We start from the raw sequence: 19,826 nt of genomic DNA, 5'->3' as shown, positions 1-19,826 counted from the left end.
TGTTTTTCATAGTGGCTGCACCAACTTATATTCCTACCAGAAGTGTAGGAGGGTTCCCTTTTCTCCACACCCTCTCCAGCATTTGTTATTTGTAGACTTTTTAATGATGGCCATTCTGACCAGCACAAGGTGTTAACTCGTCATAGTTTTGATTTGCATTTCTCTAATAATGAGTGATGTTGAGCATATTTTTCACATGCCTATTGCCATCTGTATTTCTTTTCTGGAGAAATATCTCTTTAGGTCTGCCCATTTTTCAATTGGTTGTTTTCTGTTATCAAGTTGTAGACATATAATTATTGATAATACTTTCATGATCTAAGACACGTTTCTTTAGAAACAAACCAGCACTAAATGTGTGGTTCCTATATGTATCACATGGTGACTTTAATCATTATGATGATAATTATTAGCAGCTATGAAGCACTTATTTTAGGCAGAGACTCTAATGCTTTGCACATATCAGCTTGCGTAATCCTCATATGACCCATCCGTTACAGGTGAGGGAATAGAGGCACAGAGAGGTCCCTTGAACAGTGGCTCATAATGAGGGTCACACAGCCAGGAAATGGCAGAGCCAGGAGTAAGTTTCAGCAGCCTGGTTGCATTGCCGGGCTCTTGGCCAGCGCATTCGGCTTTCATTAGGATGTGAAGAAGACACACGTGCTGACAAAGCAAGAGACTTTATTGGGAAGGGATGCCAGGTGGAGAGCAGGCAGCTAAGGGAACCCAGGAGGACTGCTCTGCCATGTGGCTCTGTCTCGGGTTTTACAGCAACTGGGTTAGTTTCCAGGTTGTCTCTGGCCAATCATTCCAACTCAGGCTCCTTCCTGGTGGTGCTCACATCGCTCAGCCAAGATGGATTCCAACCAGAAGGATTCTGGGAGGTTGGTAGGACACGTGGACTGGAGTCTCCTCTCTCCTTTTGACCTTTCTCGAAGTCTTGTGATTGGTGGCAGCTTATTAGTTCTGCATTCCTTACCAGGACCTCCTGGTCCTGGTAACTCGTGCAAGTGGTTACTCTGATGCTTGGCCGGGGTGGGTGGTTTCAGTCAGTGGTTCCCCTAACAATACGAACCCCCAGCTGGTTGGTGACCCCTACCTTCCCTCCTACAATTTACTGTTTACATTAACATAACTAGTAAGTTTTATTGGCATGCCTTTATTATTCCAAAAGATTCCTGCCCAAGTAAATGGCTTGAGTTTTAGAGAAACTTCCACAAGCACCCATCAACTCTCTCATCTCATTTAAAGAGAGCATCAACAATTTCAGCTGTACTTTCCTCACCTTACAAAAATCGTTGCTGCTCCCACAAGTCCTGGACTACAGCATCATGACCGTCAAGCAATCCCATTCCTCTTCTGCACTGAAAAACCCGCCTTAAATCGAACTTCCAATTATCAGTAAATTCCAACCTTGTCTTCCGGGCTCTGTGCACACTGTCAAGGTGCTGAAGCTCTGTGGAGGTGTTCTCCCTTACCGCGGTAAGCAATAAACTACGTTTTTGTCTCATTAACAAATTTTGTTGCTGATATTTGGGGAGCCAGAATTCGAAGCAAATGAGAAATCCAGTGTTCCATAAGTTCTGTGTTAGGCAGCCCAGCCTAGGTTACTTTTATAGTTCCCATTTCTTAGTCTACCTTTTGTCTTCCCTAAAAAAAAAAAAAAAAAAAAGTTTGTTTTCATAGCGCAAGCCTCGCTTTTCTCTTATAAGGCCGCATTTTTTTTAAATTTGCATTTATAGTTACTCAAAAATCTACCTGCTTGCATTATCTTCTTATGAGTTTTAAGAGCTGAATAAAACAGAAAGGAATTTGACAGGTCCAGCACCTGCGACTTTAAATCCAAACCCTCTCAACAGTCAAAACCCAAGACAGCTGGTGGGAAGCAGGGGCGAACTTCATTCTAGGAAATGTAGTCCAGGAGTTGCGTGAAATCTGAGGCGCTTCGTGGGGCTTCTGGGAAGTGTAGTCCGGGAACTGTGTGAAGCCCAAGGCACTTCCGCTTTGGGAAGGCCAGGTTGGGGCCGAGATTGCTGCCCGGGGGGTGAGTTAACCCAGCGTCCCTGCAATCCTTGCCGGCCTCTGCGTGGAGCCAGCAGAGACCCGGCCCTCGCACCTGGGGCAGGGAATCCTCGGCGATCGGCGGGGAGCTGGAGGGGGCCGCGGCGCTCCTCTGGAGTCGCGAATTGGGGGCGGGCTCGCGTCCTGCGTCGAGTTTGAGGGTCTCCCGCGCTCTCTGATACCCCAGCCCTCCTTGAGGAACCAGAGGCCGGCTCTGTCGCTTTCTTGGGCAAATTATTGAGCGGCTTGTTTAATCTCTCAGCCTGTTTGCTCGGGTTAGTTCCTTCGCAGTGGTGGTCTTTTGAGGATTAAGATTGTATTTGAAAAGATGAGAAACAGTGCTGAGTACGGTAAGATGTTGGATGTTACCATAAAGTCCACTAAACACTCAGGCGTTCTGTTGTTTGCGAAGTTCCTGCCAGCCGGGATGGGGGTCGGAGCCCCAGCTGCAGCCCTGCTGTCCTTTCCCTGGTCACTGACCTTGGGTTTGGTCCTGGATTCCTGAACTCTTTCTGGACACTTGTTTAGGAAGGAAAGTTGTTTTCAGCTGGATTCAGGGGAAAGTCCTCTGGTTTATCCCAGACAGAGAAATTATAACAACAGCGGAGTCTGGCTGACCGTTTCTCAAAAGCCGGTGAAGAGATCAGGTTGGTGGAAAGGAAAGTTTGCTCTATTTTGGATGCTGACAAGGAGGGGAACACGTGTTCAATGACTGAGCACCCCCACCGCCAGTCAGTGGGCAAGAGCTTTTATAGACAGAGGGAGGAGGGGACGACCTGCAGTAACAGCACCGTCAGCTGTGACAGTCGTCTTGAAACTGGTCATCAGTGGTCTGACTAGCATCATCTTAGTTGTTTTAGGTACAGCTCATCTTCAGTTCCAGGGCTGGTTGGTTCCCATTTCTTTGAGGCCAGTCCTTGGAATGGCGGCCTATGTCAAGGCTACAGTCTGGTCATCCTGTAGTTAACTTCTTCCACCTGGTGGAGGTTTCAGCAGCTAGAAGACAGCGCCCAGGATAGGGCTCAGAATATTATCTGTAGCTGCTAAGAAGGAACTAAAGGTCCCTGACTCTGCTTAATGACCAAACTATTATCATTTGGTCTCCTTGGACCGTTTTCCCTTTTTTCCTGCATGTTCTCACTTCTCTGATTAAACTTATTCTTTGGCTAAAGTTTCTCCACAGACAAAAGGCGGGCTGAGACTCTGTCGGGGAGGGACCACAGGGTCCTGCTTCATTTCAAAATGATCCTGCCCACAGCTTTGCGCAGTGCCCGCAGCCTAGCCAGGCCTTAATTTTTAAAAATGCCTAGTATTGTGTAACAACCCTGTGTCATTAATTTAAATGCAACGTGATTTCTTAGTCTTAGGTTTCATTAGTCATTGTTTACCTTCATGCATATTCTAGAAGAAACTTAGTTGAGTGACTCCAGCTTAACAACACATGCAAGTAGTTCAGCTTATTAAAGAGGAAAATTTAACCTTCATTAACAACAGCACAAATCACCCGTGAGATCACTTGTCCAAATTAGATTTTTTTCTGAAAGTGAGTGAAACTCAAGAGCCATCATCTCTGAAGTCTGTGTTTCCTAAGAATCATCTTCTGTGAAGCGGATTCACAAAGGAAGTTTTATTAGTCTTAAGGGGACCTCCTTGTCGGAAGCTGCAGGAAACAGGGAGTTAGGGCACTGTTACGCCCATTTATTTACAAGTAGACTTGATTGAGGTACAGAGAGATTAACAACCTGCTCAAGGTTTATGCGACTAGTAAGTAGAAAACAAGTAGAAATGCTGGAATTGGACCGCAGGCATTTTGGCCCCATTCAGTTGTTGGTACTGCCTGTCTGCATCTCATTTCCTCTGAGAGCCAGCCTCAGGAATACCCTGGGAGCTTATAAGAAACACTTAGGGTAGGGCTATTTCCGGGTTGTTCGTGAACTCAGGCAGCTGGCCAAGGGGGCCCGGGGGAACTGGAATCCAGCTCTCTTCTCACGGGGTTATGTCGTCACTGCGATTGCTGAGAGAAAGGGGACCCTCTTCCTGATCACATTTAGTCCCACGTGCACCAGCCATCCCGGCAGCTATGATCTCACCGTGGCTTTCTTTCCCTTCCCCAGTTTTGCCTTCCCAGAACTTGGCCTTTCCCGAGAAGGAAGAGGCAGAAAAAAATGACCAAATTCCAGGTAAGTCAGACTTGCTTTTCTGTTTCTTAAAATGACATCTTGTTTCACAAAGACTGGACATGTTTCTCTCTTGCTCAGGAAAGGTAAGAGGGAACCAAAGTCACCTGAGGAACTGTGTGACGGGCCCTTGCTTTTTATTTCCAAATAATGGTGTGGAAAAAAATTTTTTTTAATATTTATTTGGCTGCATCAGGGCTTAGTTGCGTCATGTGGGATATTTTGTAGCAGGACACAGACTCTAGTTGTGGCTCCCAGGCTTCAGTACTCGTGACCCGTGAGCTTAACTGCACCACGACAGGTGGGATCTTAGTTCCCCCACCAGGGGTCAAACTGGAGTCCCTTGCATTGTAAGGTAGATTCTTAACCACTGGACCACTGGGGACGTCTCCCAAATTAATATTTTTAAAAAATAAAAAACACCTCCCACATTATAAACATGTTTACGAATCAGTTTTCACCTTCCCACATTCCTTTTCATTTGTATTTACATGTGTAGATTTGTGATGATAGTTTCAGTACCATTTTGAATTTTTAAAATTTAATTGTATAGCACTTAGAACTTAAATGGTCACATCACTTTCCATAATTTACCTAATATTTTCCCCTACTGTCCATATTAATGTGGTTTATGAATTTTACTGGGCTTCACTGGTGGCTTAGTGATAAAGAACCCACATGTAAGGGAGGAGACTTGGGTTCAGTTCTTGGACTGGGAAGATCCCCTGGAGAAGGAAATGGCAGCCCACCCCAGTATTCTTGCCTGGAGAATCCCATGGACAGAGGAGCCTGGCGGGCAACAGTCCATGGGGTTGCAAAGGGCTGGACACGACTTTAGCAACTAAACAACAACGATGAATTTTACCATTGCAAAATGTTTGCAGTGACAGTTTTCCTACATATAACCTTTCTTCCCTAACAGGAGTTCTGAGTGCTCTGCCATTTTCTTTCTAGAATTTTCAGAGCTCATTCTTCTCATGGGGAGCCTCAAGTTTTTGTTATGCCCGATGTCCGAATCCCCGAGCGGGAAGAGAGAAGGCTTCCGAGACAATGCAACTCGCAGGAAGGGAAGTTTATTACTGACTCGAGTCAGGACTCCCTGCCGCAACCAACGCAGTGGTGCGGGTCAGAGAGCCCCGAGCCCAACCTGTTACACAAATTTATAGAGTGAGAAGCGGATTGGTTACACGTTTGCAAAACAATTTCATTGGTCAATACTTTCGCGCGGGCGGGACTTTCCTGGGGGTTTCCACCTCGTTCCTAATTTCCTAATTGGCAAACATCGGTGAAAGCTAATTGGTCCTAATTGGCAAACAGTGGTCATTGTTAAGCGAAAGCTACCTGGTAGTAGGAAGGCCTACTCCTAATCTAAGTTGCGTTACTTCTGCTCGCCTCACAGTTTTGTGGCTAAAATGTCTAAAATATGGTTTGGTGTAACAGAATCCAACTGATACTGAACTCAGACAAAACAGTTTTGTTTTCAAACAAAAAGAACTAGAGGTTTGTTTGTTTTTTTTCCTTTGAGTAATTTATTTATTTATTTGGCTGTACTGAGTCTTAGTTGGAACATGTGGGATCTAATTCCCTGACCAGGGATCAAACTGCGGCCCCCTGCATTGGGAGCATGGAGGCAGCCACTGAACCACCAGGGAAGTTCCAAGAAGGACTAGATTCTGTAATTCTAAGTTACACGTGTACGTATTATAGTTAAATGTCTGTTTTATTCATTGCCGTGTGAGTATGTTTTAGAGGTACACACTTGAGGTTGGGAAGTCTAGTAGCAGCAGGGACTTACCAGGCATTTACTCTATGGAGCAACTGTAAGGATATGTGTATGTGCTCAGTCGTGTCCGACTCTTTGCGACCCCATGGACAGTAGCCCCCCAGGCTCCTCTGTCCATGGAGTTTTCCAGGCAAGAATATCAGAGTGGTTCTTTACCATAGATGCCCTGTATAAAGATACAGCTGCATTTTAACAAACAGATTTGTGAGCTTTCAGTTTCCTATTAAAATCCACTCAGTCCCCAGCTGACACTAGAGTTTCCATGGCCTGGGCTAGGTGTTTTCAGGAGTTGGATGAGGGTAAATGGAGAGAGCCAGGAGAAGAGACTGCTGCATTCTGGTCCCTGAGGCCAAGTCGTGCAGACGCCTGGCAGGGCCTGTGGCTGGAGGACTCCAAAAATAACACTCCCCTCATGTCGGGCCTTTTCTTAGCACCTGTCTCTTCTTTGCCAGATGTGTCAACTAGTTGTTTAATACATCAATGCTCAGGACTCCAGTCAGAACAAATGCAGAGATGAGCAAAGCCTTTAGATTAATGGTCTTATTTATTTATTTATGGCTCTGCTGGGTCTTTTTTGTTGCTGCCTGGGGGTGGTGAACGGGCTTCTCATTGCTGTGGCTTCTCTTGTTGTGCAGCGACGGCCTCTGGAGCTCGGGCTAAGTAGTTAGGGTGCAAGGAATCTTCCTGGACCAGGAATCGAAACTGAGTCCCCTGTATTGGCATACAGATTCTTTTTGTTTTTTTTTTTCCCTTTTTTCTTAAGTATTTTATTTTGTGCTGTGCTCAATTGCTCAGTCATGTCTGACTCTCTGCAGCCCTGTGGTATTTTACTTGATTTATTGGCCTTTGCTGTGCTGGGTCTTTGGTGTGTTTGGGCTTTTTCTAGTTGTGGAGATCGAGGCCTACTCTCTGGTTTTGGTTCATGGGCTTCTCACTGCGGTGACATCTCTTGTTGCAGCGCAGGGGCTCTAGGCACGTGGGCTTAGGACGTGTGGTGCACGGGCTTAGTTGCCCAGAAGCATGTGGGATCCTCTTGGACCAGGGATGGAATTCCTGTCCCCCACCTTAGCAGGTGGATTCTTTCTTTTTTTTTTCTTTTTAACTGAAGGATAATTGCTTTAGAGTATTGCACTTGGAAGGTGATTCTTAACCACTGGACCACCAGGGAAGTCCCCAGAGGTGCATATTTTTTGATAGTGCAGTTGCCACTTCTGGGAACTTAACCTAAGGAAATATAACCAGACAAGTTGCCTGAGATCTATATGAAAATATGTATGTTTGTTTGTTTTTGCAGCATCATTAATAGGTTTAAATTCTTAAATTTTTGTATCATTTAGAATGAGTAAATATGTATTTTTCACTTGTGTGAATACCAGGCAGACACAAATAATGATAATAGGAATACTGGTGGCTGACATTTGTTGAGTTTTTAATGACACGTGTCAAATACTATCCTAAATCTTTTGCATATTCTCTTTTAATCCCTTCAAGTACCCTATGGTGAGTTCCCTTTTTTTTTTTAAAATTAATTATTTATCTATTTGGCAGCATTGGGACTTAGATGCAGCATGTGGGATTGAACTTGGGCCCCCTCTATCGGGAGTTCTGACTTAGCCACTGGACCACCGGGGAAGTCCCTGATGATATGCTTTTGTGCAGATGAGGAGATTGAGGGATTGAGACGTTAGGTGACTTGTCCAAGATCGTAAAGCTAAAAGTAGAGCCACAGAGTGTGAACTGAAGCGCTCAGTCTCCAAAACCTGTGTTTTCCACCTTGGCATCGAATGCTGCCCGGACAGATACAGCGCATCCCTGAGACGGAGTGAACTACATACCTGCCTCCACTCGGGTACTGAAGGCTGGTTAGATGGGCAGGCATTGACAAAATTGTGGTACTGCCCACTGAGAGAAGGAGATGGGCTGTTACATACTGTTGGGAGCCAATGAACTCAACATTTCTTGCAAAATGTGGCACTTTCAGATTGTAAAGTGCGTGAATACCATGATTGAAGGACAACAATTCTAGAGACACGACTATACGAAGGGCGCCGTGTTGCGTGTACGGAAGGTTTTAGAATTTTTCCTTTTCGTTCCTTCCTCCACCATCCCCCTAACACCCCTGCGTCTCTGGTGTGACTGTGGAAGGGGAAGAGGAGACCGTCTCCTAAAAGGTGGTTCAGGTCACTTAGAATCTGGAAGAGCTTCCCACGTGTCTCCTCCACTGTCTCCGTGCTGCCCTTCCCTCAAAGGCAGTTGGTTGGAGAACTGAGGCTACATGTGTTTGGTGTTGTAGGAGGCATTGACCTTCAAGGATGTGGCTGTGACTTTCACCGAGGAGGAGCTGGGGCTGCTGGACTTGGCCCAGAGGAAGCTGTACCGAGACGTGATGCTGGAGAACTTCCGGAACCTGCTGTCCGTGGGTGAGGATGGCGCCCTGTGACTTGGCATCACCCCCGTAGGGTTCGCTGCGTCAGCACGGCTGATTTTTGGGGCCAGGTGATCTGTCGTGGAGACTGTCCTGAGCATTTTAGGATGTTTAGTAGCGTCCCTGGCCCTCTGGCTGCTACTTCAAGACTTTGGGACTCCTCAGAGACCAGTTTTCCAGTCCCTTTGGAAAACAAAGAGACAAAATGTTCCTAGTCTTTGTTCCAAGGTAAACATTAGTCTTTTGTAAATGAATTGTGTGAACAGTCAAGCTTGACTGCACCTGGCTCCTTATTTCATATTATAGCTTGCTTTTTTTAAATCCCAAATTTAATCCTCTCTGACACTTCCCCAGGTGGTCCAGTAGTTAAGAATTCGCCTTCCAATGCAGGGGGTGCAGGTTTGATCCCTGGTTGGGGAGCTGAGATCCTACATGCCTTGTGGCCAAAAAAAAAAAAAAACCACACAAAACCCTTTCATATTATCTTTTGTAAACCTGTGGGTCCTGAGCCACTGGGGCATCATGAAATTAGTAAATTGCATTGGCGTTCTTACAATAATGGAGAATAAAGTAGCAACACCAGAGCCCCTCAGCAAGAATGGTGCAGGTTGTAGCAGTAACTGCACTGCTTGCACTAAGGAGTGTGGGAGTCTAAAAAGGACGTGATGACCACGGTGAGACACAGGTCATTCTAGCTTTTATTTCAGTAGTTTATGTGGAGTAGTCACTAATGAGACTGTGTGTATTTCTCACAGTGGGTCTGATGAAAAATGTTCATCATGGGATTAGAACTAGAATTGTTCAGAACTTTTTTCCTCCTTTTTTTCCTCAGGGCACCAGTCCTCCAAGCCAGACATGATATCCCAGTTGGAGAGAGAGGAGAAGCTCTGGACGACAGAGATCCAAACCCAGAGAGGAGGGCGTTCAGGTGAGAACTGCGCGGCCGGACCCCGTTACCCGACGTCTGCCTGGAGCATCTGTGTCTTCTCCACGCAGCAGCCAGAGGGGCCCTTTGAAAAGCTCGGTCACCTCACAGTCCGGCGCTTCAGGCCTCCAGCCCCGCCCCCAGCCCCCCACTCCACTCGGAGTAAAGTCCGATGTGTTTAAGGGCCCATTTACCCAGCCTTACCGCCCTGCGTTTCCCTCCGTCACATCCCCCTCCCATGTCCTCTGTTCTCGCATCCGAGGTTTATGTTTCTACACGAGGACCGTTTCCTCTCTTTCCTCTGGCCGGAAGGCTGCTGGCCCGCAAACCTCCGACCCCTCATCCTCTGCTCAGAAGCTGTCTCACCCACAGCCTTCCCTGGCTCCTCCTTTTACTTTTAATTCATGTTTTTTGTTTTTGGCTGCGCTGTGCAGCCTGTGGGGGTCTTAGTTTCCTGACCAGGGATGGAACCCGAGCTCCCTGCAGTGGAAACAGAGTCTTAACCACTGGACCACCAGGGGGATCCCGAGATTCTGTATGAGTTTTAGGATGAGTTTTCCTATTTCTGTGTTGGGATGTTTGACAAGGATTGTGTTGAATCTGTAGATCCCTCTGGGTAGCACTGGCAAAGCAATATTAAATCCCCATCTGTGGACCAGAGTTCTGGAGCTTTCAGTGTACAAGCCTTTCACCTCCTTGGTTTGTTCCTAAGTATTTTACTCTTTTTGATACTATTATAAATGGAATTTTTTCCTGTTTTCAAACTGTTCATTGAGTATAGAAATGCAGTTAATTTGAGTTTTTTTAAATTGTAGTATAGTTAAGTTACAGTGTTGTATTTTGTGTTGTAAACAAAGTGATTCAGATATACATACATACACATTCTTTTTTACATAATTCTTTTTCATTATGGTTTATCAGTATATTAAATACAGTTCCCTGTGCTATATAGTAGGACTATGTTTATCCATTCTGTATATAAAAGCTTTACCTACTAACCCCAGACTCCCAGTTCATCCCTCCGTCCCCGCCGTGTCCCTTCACAGCCACCAGTCTGTGTCCATGTTTCTGTTTCATAGATACGTGCATTTGTGTCAGATTTCAGTTTTCACATATAAATGACATCATAAGGTATTTGTCTTTCTCTTACTTCACTTAATAATCTCTAGTTGGATCCATGTTGCTGCAAGTGGCATTCATTCTTTTCATGGCTGAGTAGTAGTCTATTATATATACACACATACACACCACATCTTTATCTGCTCATCTGTCGATGGCTATTCAGGTTTTTTCCCTGTCTTGACTATTGTGACTAGTGCTGCTGTGAATACAGGGGTGTGTGTATCTTTTTGAATTATCGTTTTGGTTGAATATATGCCCAGGAGTGGGATTGCTGGAGCATATGGTAATTCCATTTTTAGTTTTCAGAGAAACCTCCATACTGTTTTCTACAATGGCTACAAATGCAACCTAATCTTTGTACATTAACATTATACCCTGCTACTTTGCTGAATTCATTTATTGGTTTTAGCTGTTTTTTCTGTGTGGAATCCATATTCCCAGCCAGGCAGGCAGTCATCTGCCCCTCTCTGCCCCTCTCTCCGGCACTTAAACAATCACATGACCTCAGTGATGTTTTCTACATTTCAAATGTGACATTTATAGAAGTCACAGACTTTGCAGCTGGGTCGACAAGGAGGCTCTGTGTAGGAACAGAGAAGAAATTACAGAAATGAACCTTCTGCCATTCTGAGTAAGTTTAATTTGTGTAATTTGGTAATTTTATCATTAGTATTATAAGAAGCACCTTATGAATTCCCTGGCGGTCCAGTAGTTAGGACTGCGTGCTTTCACTGCCAAGGGCCCGGGTTCATCCCCTGTTCCGGGAATTAAGATCCCACAAACCTTGCAGTGCTACAAGAAAAAAAAGCACCTTATGCATTCAATCCTTGGAATAGCCCTGACCACCTGGGTGGTTATCTCTTTTTTTATGGGGTGAAACTTATGCCTTAGAAAATGTCACATAGCTTGTCAGTGGGTGAGTCAGGGCTTTTTAAAGCCTGTTTGCTCTTGATAGAGGCACTGATGTAAAACCTGTTGGCATTTCCGTGGACCCCTAAGCTGCCCGCTTGCCATCTTCTGGCAAGTGGAAGAATCTCAACGTATAATACAGAAAATTAGTTCATTCTAAAATTGTGAATGTGATTAAGATAATCACATACAAAAGCACCAACCTGAGGGTATACGTGATAAAAATGAGTTCAGTTTTAACACCTATCATCTTTTTTTTAACCCCACCAGAGAATTTCTATTATGTCTGTTTGATTTCTTTCATCAGTGTCTTAGTTTTCAGAGTACAGATCTTTTTCCTTGTTTTTTATTCCTATATACTTTATTCTTTTTGATGCAGTGGTAAATGGGATTTTTCCCTTAATTTCTCTTTCTGATCTTTTGTTGTTAGTGTGGTAGGAATGCAGGAAATTTCTGTTGTGTTAATTTTGTATCCCGCAACTTGACCGAATTCATTGACGAATTCTAATAGTTTTCTGGTAGCGTCTTTAGGATTTTCTGTGTATAGCATGAAGTCATCTTAAGTCAGGTGGCCTCCTTAGTGATCTTCTGTACCTGCCTTTCAGCTTCTCCAGAAGTGTTAACCCAGGTGCAGGAGGTGGTGCTGGCCACAGCACAGACACCACCTCGCTCAGCTGGAAGGTAATCAAGGGCCATCCTGTTAGGCAGGCTTCCCAGGTGGCTCAGTGGTGAAGAATCTTCCTGCTAAGCAGGAGATGTGGGCTCAACTCTTGGGTCGGGAATATCCCCTGGAAGAGGAAGTGGCAACCCACTCCAATATTCTTGCCTGGGAAACCCCATGGACAAAGTCAGACAAGATTAAGCAGCTAAACAACAACAATCCTATTAATAACAGCCTTGACCAGAAGGTCCATATATTTCTCTGGGCAGTTAGTGTCGTAGCAACGGAATCTGCAGTCTCTGCAAGAGTTGAGGTTTCTGATCACAGCCTCACTTATAATCGACTCTTAATCGGGGAAGTAGGGCCTTGCCAAAGGAAGCGGATCCTGAATCAGGAAAAGCCTCCTGGTAGGCCCTTTCTTTACTTCCCTGGTGGCTCAGATGGTAAAGCATCTGCTTACAATGCGGGAGACCCAGGTTCAATCCCTGGGTCGGAAAGATCTGGAGCAAGGGAATGGCAACCCACTCCAGTATTCTTGCCCCACCCTCCCAGAAAAAGGGGCTCAAAGAAATATATGACTTCTGGTGGCTCAGATGGTAGAGCGTCTGTCTACAATGCGGGAGACCTGGGTTTGATCCCTGGGCCGGGAAGATTCCCTGGAGAAGGAAATGGCAACCCACTTCAGTACTCTTGCCTAGAAAATCCCATGGACGGAGGAGCCTGGTGCAGGTTACTGTCCATGGGGCCGCAAAGAGTCGGACACGACTGAGCAACTTCAAGTCCAGAATGGCAGTCCAGGCCCTTTCTAGAGCAGGTAGGGGGCATGGTTATGTAACTGACTGGCATCACCCAGCTGTGCGCCACCATTGAGGCATCCACAGGCCTGAGGAAAAGCATAATCACCCCAGAAAAAGAGAAGCCTTGTCAGGGCACAAACTACTTCTTTGAAGATGGCACTGTTAGTGGATTCATTTGTAAGAACTGTTATCTGTTTGTTATCATTCAAACCAGGGTTCTGTTAACTTTTAAGGCTAGGAGAAAATCTATTCTGTATTTCAGACATTACCCCCTTAGCTGTGGCCTGAGAGATGCAAGTGAGGGTATAATCTCCCCAGGTCAATGCCAGAGTAAAGAACGGGATTCACGCTTAGTTAAAGCCTGGGTCCGGTGTCCTGGGCCGAGGCAGTTGTCTACCCTGGTGTCAGCTGCCTCGCGCCCAGGTCACTGTGGTCGGGAGGTCCCCAGCATACCTTCTAGTTTCCCCGAAGCATCAGTGGACAAGCACACTTGGTGAGGTCCTTTCTGGAGGGGCTTGAGGGCTGCTTTCCTTCTTCCTGACTCCAAATCAGGAGGTGGGAGAAAATTGGTAGCATTAATTTGAATCAGAGCTAGATATTTGAGGAAACTAGAAAAATTCAGGATCCAGGACAGTTTACAGATATATGAAAAAAGCTCCAAGACAATTAGCAGGAGTAGAATCTAATAGCTACAAAGGTAAAACCTTTTTTTTCCCCCTCTATAGTTACTCCCACGCCCTCTTATTTAACCAGAGATGATTGCAGTAAAGCTCATTTGTTTGTGTTAAACTTGGCCCAACTGTCTATGTAAGCACAGCAGGAAAGGTGGCTGATCTCATTAAATCTCTTCTAAGATTGCTTTCCTGGAAGCTGAAAGCCAGGTACCGGCTCCGTTGCTCCAAGCAGTTCCCTGAAGCTGTGTGGGCACATCTGAGTCTACACCTGTCTATCAAATATGACATTCCAGTCAAGCCTGGGTAAACAGTGGTGTTTCAATTTGTGTCCTGTCACAAGAACAGATTCTTACTGAATTTATGTGAACAGATATACTGTCAGGAAAATAAGAATAGTCACTGAGACTTCCTGAATTCTGAAAGGATCAGTTAAGGTTAAAAAATAGAGGTCTCGGGGCTAGATGTCCAGTGGCTAAGCCTCTGTGCTCTCTATGCAGGGGGCTGGAATTTAATCCCTGATCAGCGAACTAGATCCCACATGCTGCAAGTAAAAGCTCAAATGCACAAAGAAGACCTGGTACAACCAAAGAAATAAGTAAACTTTTTTTTTAAGTAGATGTCTCATCTGTGCTAACAAAAGTACATTGTACCATATTGTAAGTCATAGGTAACCTAAGAGAAGAAAAGGTCTCTCTAAATCTGGCAAAACAAAAAACATCAGAGCATCCTCCTCAGTCTCTGTTGCCCCGTAATTAACACTTAATTCTACTTGAATCTGTTTTTTCCATTAATTCTTTCAACCTTGCCTGATGATTGAGGTCAACAGGGCAGTGATCCTTCCAAGAAGTTCGTAGTGTTTTCATGTGATGTGCCCGGTTGATGTGAGTGCCTCGATCATTAGAGACTGGAAGGTGCACCCCAAGCAGGAAACACATTCTTTAACAGTTTCTTTGCCACCACGAGGGCGCTTGTGGCCGGGAAAGCCTTTACCACCTGGAAGACATCCCACCTGGTGACCCACAGTGAGCGGCCCTTGAATGAATCCCTGCTGCCGAGTGTTCAGATGATCCACAAAGAGCAGGTCTGAGGCCTCTAGGGACAAAGATGGTTTTACTTTTTCTTTTAAATTTTTTAAATTGAGGTAATTAACATTAATTTCAGGTGTACGACATAATGAATCAACATTTGTATACATGACAAAGTGATCACCGTGAGTCTAGTGAACATCCATCACCACATATACTTAGAATTTTTTTTTTCTTGTGATGAAAACTCTCAAGGTCTCCTCTCAGCGACTTTCAAATATGCAGTACAGTATTGTAACTATAGTCACCAGGCTGTACAGAGTCTTGATCTAAAGGTTTTTCCTAAACACGCTGTGGTGGGTGAAGGAATGCAAACACCAACAATGGGATTTTCCAGGGAGCTAGAGAGAGCCGAGCGCCCAGCTTGGGTTTCCTGGAGCCCTGACTATCCCCTGAATTGTTTGCGCATCTCAGTCTGACTCAGGAGCCGGCTGTTGCCAGGTGACAAGGACATCTGGCGTTGAGGGGTCACTCTCTACAAAAGCAGAGTGGACTTTGTCCACACACACCACAGTGTACATTTGCTGCTGCTTCCATGTGAAAGTCAGCCAGGGCACTTCCCTGAGACGGGTTCAGTCCTTTCAGTCTGAACCTCAGTTTTGATGACAGACAACATTTATAACATTTCATGCCAGGACACGTAACACAAATTCAGGAACATTTTCAACACATACCAGCAGTCCCCAGAAATGGCGAGAAAGACCGTGAACTCAGAATGGTTCTCCTGACGCCATGCCTGTGTTTCTTATTGTCCCAGAACACCCTCGGAAGTTCTGCTTGGGGATCTTGTTGCTGCCACTGATCTGATACGAGACAGAATTCAATGGAGTAAATGTGAAGATCTAAGTGGACTTATTCATCAATTCATGAAGCATCCTGGGCTTGTTATGAATAATAAGACACCCATTTCACCCTTAAGGCTCTGAAGCCATTTCAGGAACAGGGGCCAAAATATTAGAACAAAGTAAAAAACCAAATATTAGAACAAAAGACACTCCCATTGCTCTTTCCCCTTCGGAGTCATGAGCCAGGAACCATGGAAGATGATACATTATAAATCATAATTCACCTTTATAGCATGTAGTGTATAGGAATTGTATGTCTTCTTTTTCAGAAGTTTTTTTCGATGCTATATGATAGTTCATTCCATTTTCCAGTTATTTGCTTCTATTGTACTACATCTGAATAGATTTTTGTATAATTTTTGTACAATCCTGTAGCCAGCAACTTTCCCATATTCACCTATTCTAAATGCATTTTTGTACATTTCTAAAGATTTTTATGTCAATTCATAACTTTTGCAAATATATTCTTTTCCTTTCCTTCCCAATCTGTATGCCTCTTGTTTCCTTCTGACTGAATGCAGGTAGAGATTTTAGGGGAGTCTGCTTCCACATAATATAGTTAGTGAAACCGGTATATTAACAATCACTTTTGTTGGGGGCGGGGTGCTCATCTATTTTTTCATCTTTGTCCTCTTCTCATTCTTTTGGGTAAATCACATGTGTTGGTGTCACACTTCCGTGTCTGTCTTGGCTTCTAGTGGCTGTTTTTTAGTCCAGACCCTCCATCTCACCCATGTCTGCATCCACCAAGGATATGGGCACACCTCACTCTCAACTGATCCCAAATAGCGCATTTTTTTAATTTAATTTTTTTCTACTCCCCTGCCATACCTTTTTAAATTTGGCTTTTTCTTCATTGGATGTTCTCTCAGTTTCTGTAGAACTTTGTTTTTCAGAACTCTGATGAAGGCATTTCCCCCGGTGTCTAGTTGCTTACTGAATGTTCCAAAGGCGGGATCAAGGGCTTGGAGCTGCCTGGCCCACCATGTTGGTGATGTCACGCTCTCCTTCCTTAATTCCTCATTCTTTCCCTTTCAGGAGGCAGGAATCATGAGATGGGAACTGTTCAGGACACAGGAGTGAGGTGCCTTTCACTGGGAGAGCTTTCCTGCTGGCAGATCAGACACGTTGTGAGCAAATCAACCAAAACCCAAAACTCTGTGATAAATACTCAGGAGAAGAGTTCCCAGTCCCCCAAACAGCATAATTCCCCTGCAGGAGTATCTGCCCAGGCTTCCATGGAAGGCAGCTGTTTCGTGACTCTCATAGAAGGTCATTCTGATATTATTGAAAATCAAGAATTTCCAGCTGGGAGAGTTCCCAATTCCTGGAGTAAACTCTGTCTGAGTGAGACACAGAATTACCAGAGGGGTTGTCAGCTGATTCCCATGAAGAACAAGATCTGTATGTTTGCTCCATGTGTTGACTTTTTCGCGTGTATCTCCCCTCACCACGACGACCACACAGTGCCCCAAAGAGAGAGGGCTCAGGGCACCAGAGAGTGTGGTAAAGACCTCCTCAAGGCATCACCGCTAGCCCAGCGAAGCATCCTTGAGGCTGGACCAAAAGCCTACCTGTGTAACGAGGGTGAGAGAGGACTCGGTGACCCCGCCAGCCTGGAGCTTCATCAGCGGCTACACGTGGGCGGGAAGTCTCCGACCCACAGGACGCCCAAGAAGGACCCGGGTCACGGCTCAGCGTGCCCCACTCCACCGGCCACCCTCCCGGGGTCGAAGCGCTACTGGTGCCGCGAGTGCGGGAAGGGCTTCAGCCAGAGCTCCAACCTGCAGACCCACCAGCGAGTCCACACCGGGGAGAAGCCCTACTCGTGCCACGAGTGCGGGAAGAGCTTCAACCAGACCTCGCACCTGTACGCCCACCTGCCCATTCACACTGGGGAGAAGCCCTACCGCTGCGAGAGCTGCGGCAAGGGCTTCAGCCGCAGCACTGACCTCAACATCCACTGCAGGGTCCACACCGGCGAGAAGCCCTACAAGTGCGAGGCGTGCGGCAAGGGCTTCACGCAGAGGTCCCACCTGCAGGCCCACGAGAGGATCCACACGGGCGAGAAGCCCTACAGGTGCGCAGACTGCGGGAAGCGCTTCAGCTGCAGCTCCAACCTTCACACGCACCAGCGGGTGCACACAGAGGAAAAGCCCTACAAGTGCGAGGAGTGCGGCAAGCGCTTCAGCCTGAGCTTCAACCTGCACAGCCACCGGCGCGTGCACACGGGCGAGAAGCCCTACAAGTGCCAGGAGTGCGGCAAGGGCTTCAGCTCCGCCTCCAGCTTCCAGAGCCACCAGCGCGTGCACACGGGCGAGAAGCCCTTCCGCTGCGGCGAGTGCGGGAAGGGCTTCAGCCAGAGCTCCTACTTCCAGGCCCACCAGCGCGTGCACACGGGGGAGAAGCCCTACAAGTGCGAGGTGTGCGGCAAGCGCTTCAACTGGAGCCTGAACCTCCACAACCACCAGCGCGTGCATACGGGCGAGAAGCCCTACAAGTGCGAGGAGTGCGGCAAGGGCTTCAGCCAGGCCTCCAACCTCCAGGCGCACCAGAGCGTCCACACCGGTGAGAAGCCGTTCAAGTGCGCCGCGTGTCAGAAGCGGTTCAGCCAGGCCTCGCACCTGCAGGCGCATCAGAGAGTCCACACCGGGGAGAAACCCTTCAAGTGCGGTACCTGCGGCAAGGCCTTCAGCCAGAGGTCGAACCTTCAAGTCCACCAGATCATCCACACGGGCGAGAAGCCCTTCAAGTGCGAGGAGTGCGGGAAGGAGTTCAGCTGGAGCGCGGGGCTCAGTGCCCACCAGCGGGTGCACACAGGAGAGAAACCCTACACATGCCAGCAGTGCGGGAAGGGCTTCAGCCAGGCCTCGCACTTCCACACGCACCAGAGGGTCCACACGGGGGAGAGGCCCTACATATGTGACGTATGTTGTAAGGGCTTCAGCCAGAGGTCGCATCTTGTCTACCACCAGAGGGTCCACGCGGGAGGGAATCTATAGGGGTGGGGGGTGTGGAACCGGCCTCAGCGAGAACCCACCTCTTCACCTCTGTTGGAAAAGTCCTGTCCTGGGGATCGTGGGAGGTTCCTGTGGGCCTTGGAAGGAACATCTTCATGGGAAAGAAATTGTAGAAAAGGCAGTGTTTCCAAGTTTCAGCTGGGAGGTGACCTCTTTGTAGAGAATGTATTCTATAAATATGGTCAGTGATTACTCCAGAGCCCTGAATACCCTCTCAAGATGTGACACAAGAAGAACCATTGCCCTTTTCCCAGGAGAGAAGGCTTATACATGAAGGTTATGGGCAGGGCTTGAACTAACAAAAGTATAGTGCAGACAGTCATTGTCAGCTGAAGGTGCCCTCCACCCAGAGCAGAGTGGTGACTGTTGGTCACCACTGTGTCTCTGCCGTGTAGAACTGTGTTTGGCTTCTAATAGTTCCCCGGCGATTACTGAACCAAGTGGAGAAAAACCCTCTAGGACGAATATTTGAAAATTCTGGTCCAAAATAATTCCCTCCCCTAAATTTGTAACAACATACTCAAGAGGAATTGTGCAAGTCGCCTTAATCAGATTGATTTCAGGAAACATTCATTGACACAGAATCACGTTAATACTGCCACCCACCACAGTACCAATTTGGACGAGGCTTGTGAATGGCCACCAGCCTCAGTCCAGCTTCAGTCCTATGTACAGAATTACCCATTGTGTGCAGTGTAATATTTAGTATCGTTAGCTTGTATTTTATACACCAAAAGAGGCTTTTTATTAGTTAATAACATATTACAATTTATATGATTGGAAATTTTGTACCTTGTTACGGTAGGGTTTTACTGTAACTGAAAGTGTTAAAAGCAGTTACTAGTGACAAAAAGTTTCTTAGTAAACTTGAACTGTTAATAATTGGTTTCTTTGCATTGTTTCCATTCAGGTCCTGGTCACGGTGTCTTTTCTACACATGATCCTTTATCCACACTTCTTTAGGTAGTGGGTTTGGCAGAAACCAAGGATATTGTTTGTCACATTCCACCCGGTTGTCCCCTCCCTAAAAATGGGGTGGGGTAGACACGAACACTTTTTTGGATTTTGAGATTTCATGTACACAGCATTCTGTGTTCAAGGATTGGACATCTTAGTAAAAGTGAACATTCACTGGTTAATATATGTCAAAATACTCTGACCTGGCAAATCCTAGCAGTAGGGGTTTTGCTCACACAAAGGAAGATTGTCTCACTCCTTCCCGGGGCTTCCCTGGTGGCTCAGTGGTCAAGAATCCACCTGCCAACACAGGAGATGCAGGTTCAATCCCTGAGTCAGGAAGATCTCCTGGAGAAGAAAATGGCATTCTTGCCTGGGAAAT

At 46.3% G+C, this 19,826-nt stretch overlaps 1 protein-coding gene and 1 long non-coding RNA gene across 2 annotated transcripts; one reads left to right on the top strand and one right to left on the bottom strand.

Annotated features, from left to right (window-relative positions):
* The first annotated feature begins 1,985 nt into the window (after positions 1-1,985).
* On the top strand, positions 1,986-19,503 carry ZNF235 (zinc finger protein 235). The gene is given in 6 exon segments (XM_065926272.1): positions 1,986-2,047; positions 4,179-4,244; positions 8,318-8,444; positions 9,282-9,377; positions 16,506-18,450; positions 18,452-19,503. Coding segments are annotated over 5 exon segments (2,379 nt in total). The 5' UTR covers positions 1,986-2,047; positions 4,179-4,229; the 3' UTR covers positions 18,648-19,503.
* Positions 14,632-16,497, bottom strand: LOC136161426 (uncharacterized). The gene is made up of 2 exons (XR_010661729.1): positions 16,299-16,497; positions 14,632-15,425 (listed from the first exon to the last, which is right to left on the bottom strand). It is a non-coding gene; the product is annotated as an uncharacterized lncRNA (long non-coding RNA).
* Positions 19,504-19,826: the final 323 nt, after the last annotated feature.

The sequence above is a fragment of the Muntiacus reevesi genome, chromosome 2 (genome assembly GCF_963930625.1).
Source record: "Muntiacus reevesi chromosome 2, mMunRee1.1, whole genome shotgun sequence".
Classification (NCBI taxonomy): Eukaryota; Metazoa; Chordata; class Mammalia; order Artiodactyla; family Cervidae; genus Muntiacus; species Muntiacus reevesi.
This window is presented reverse-complemented; position numbering and strand designations above follow the sequence as displayed.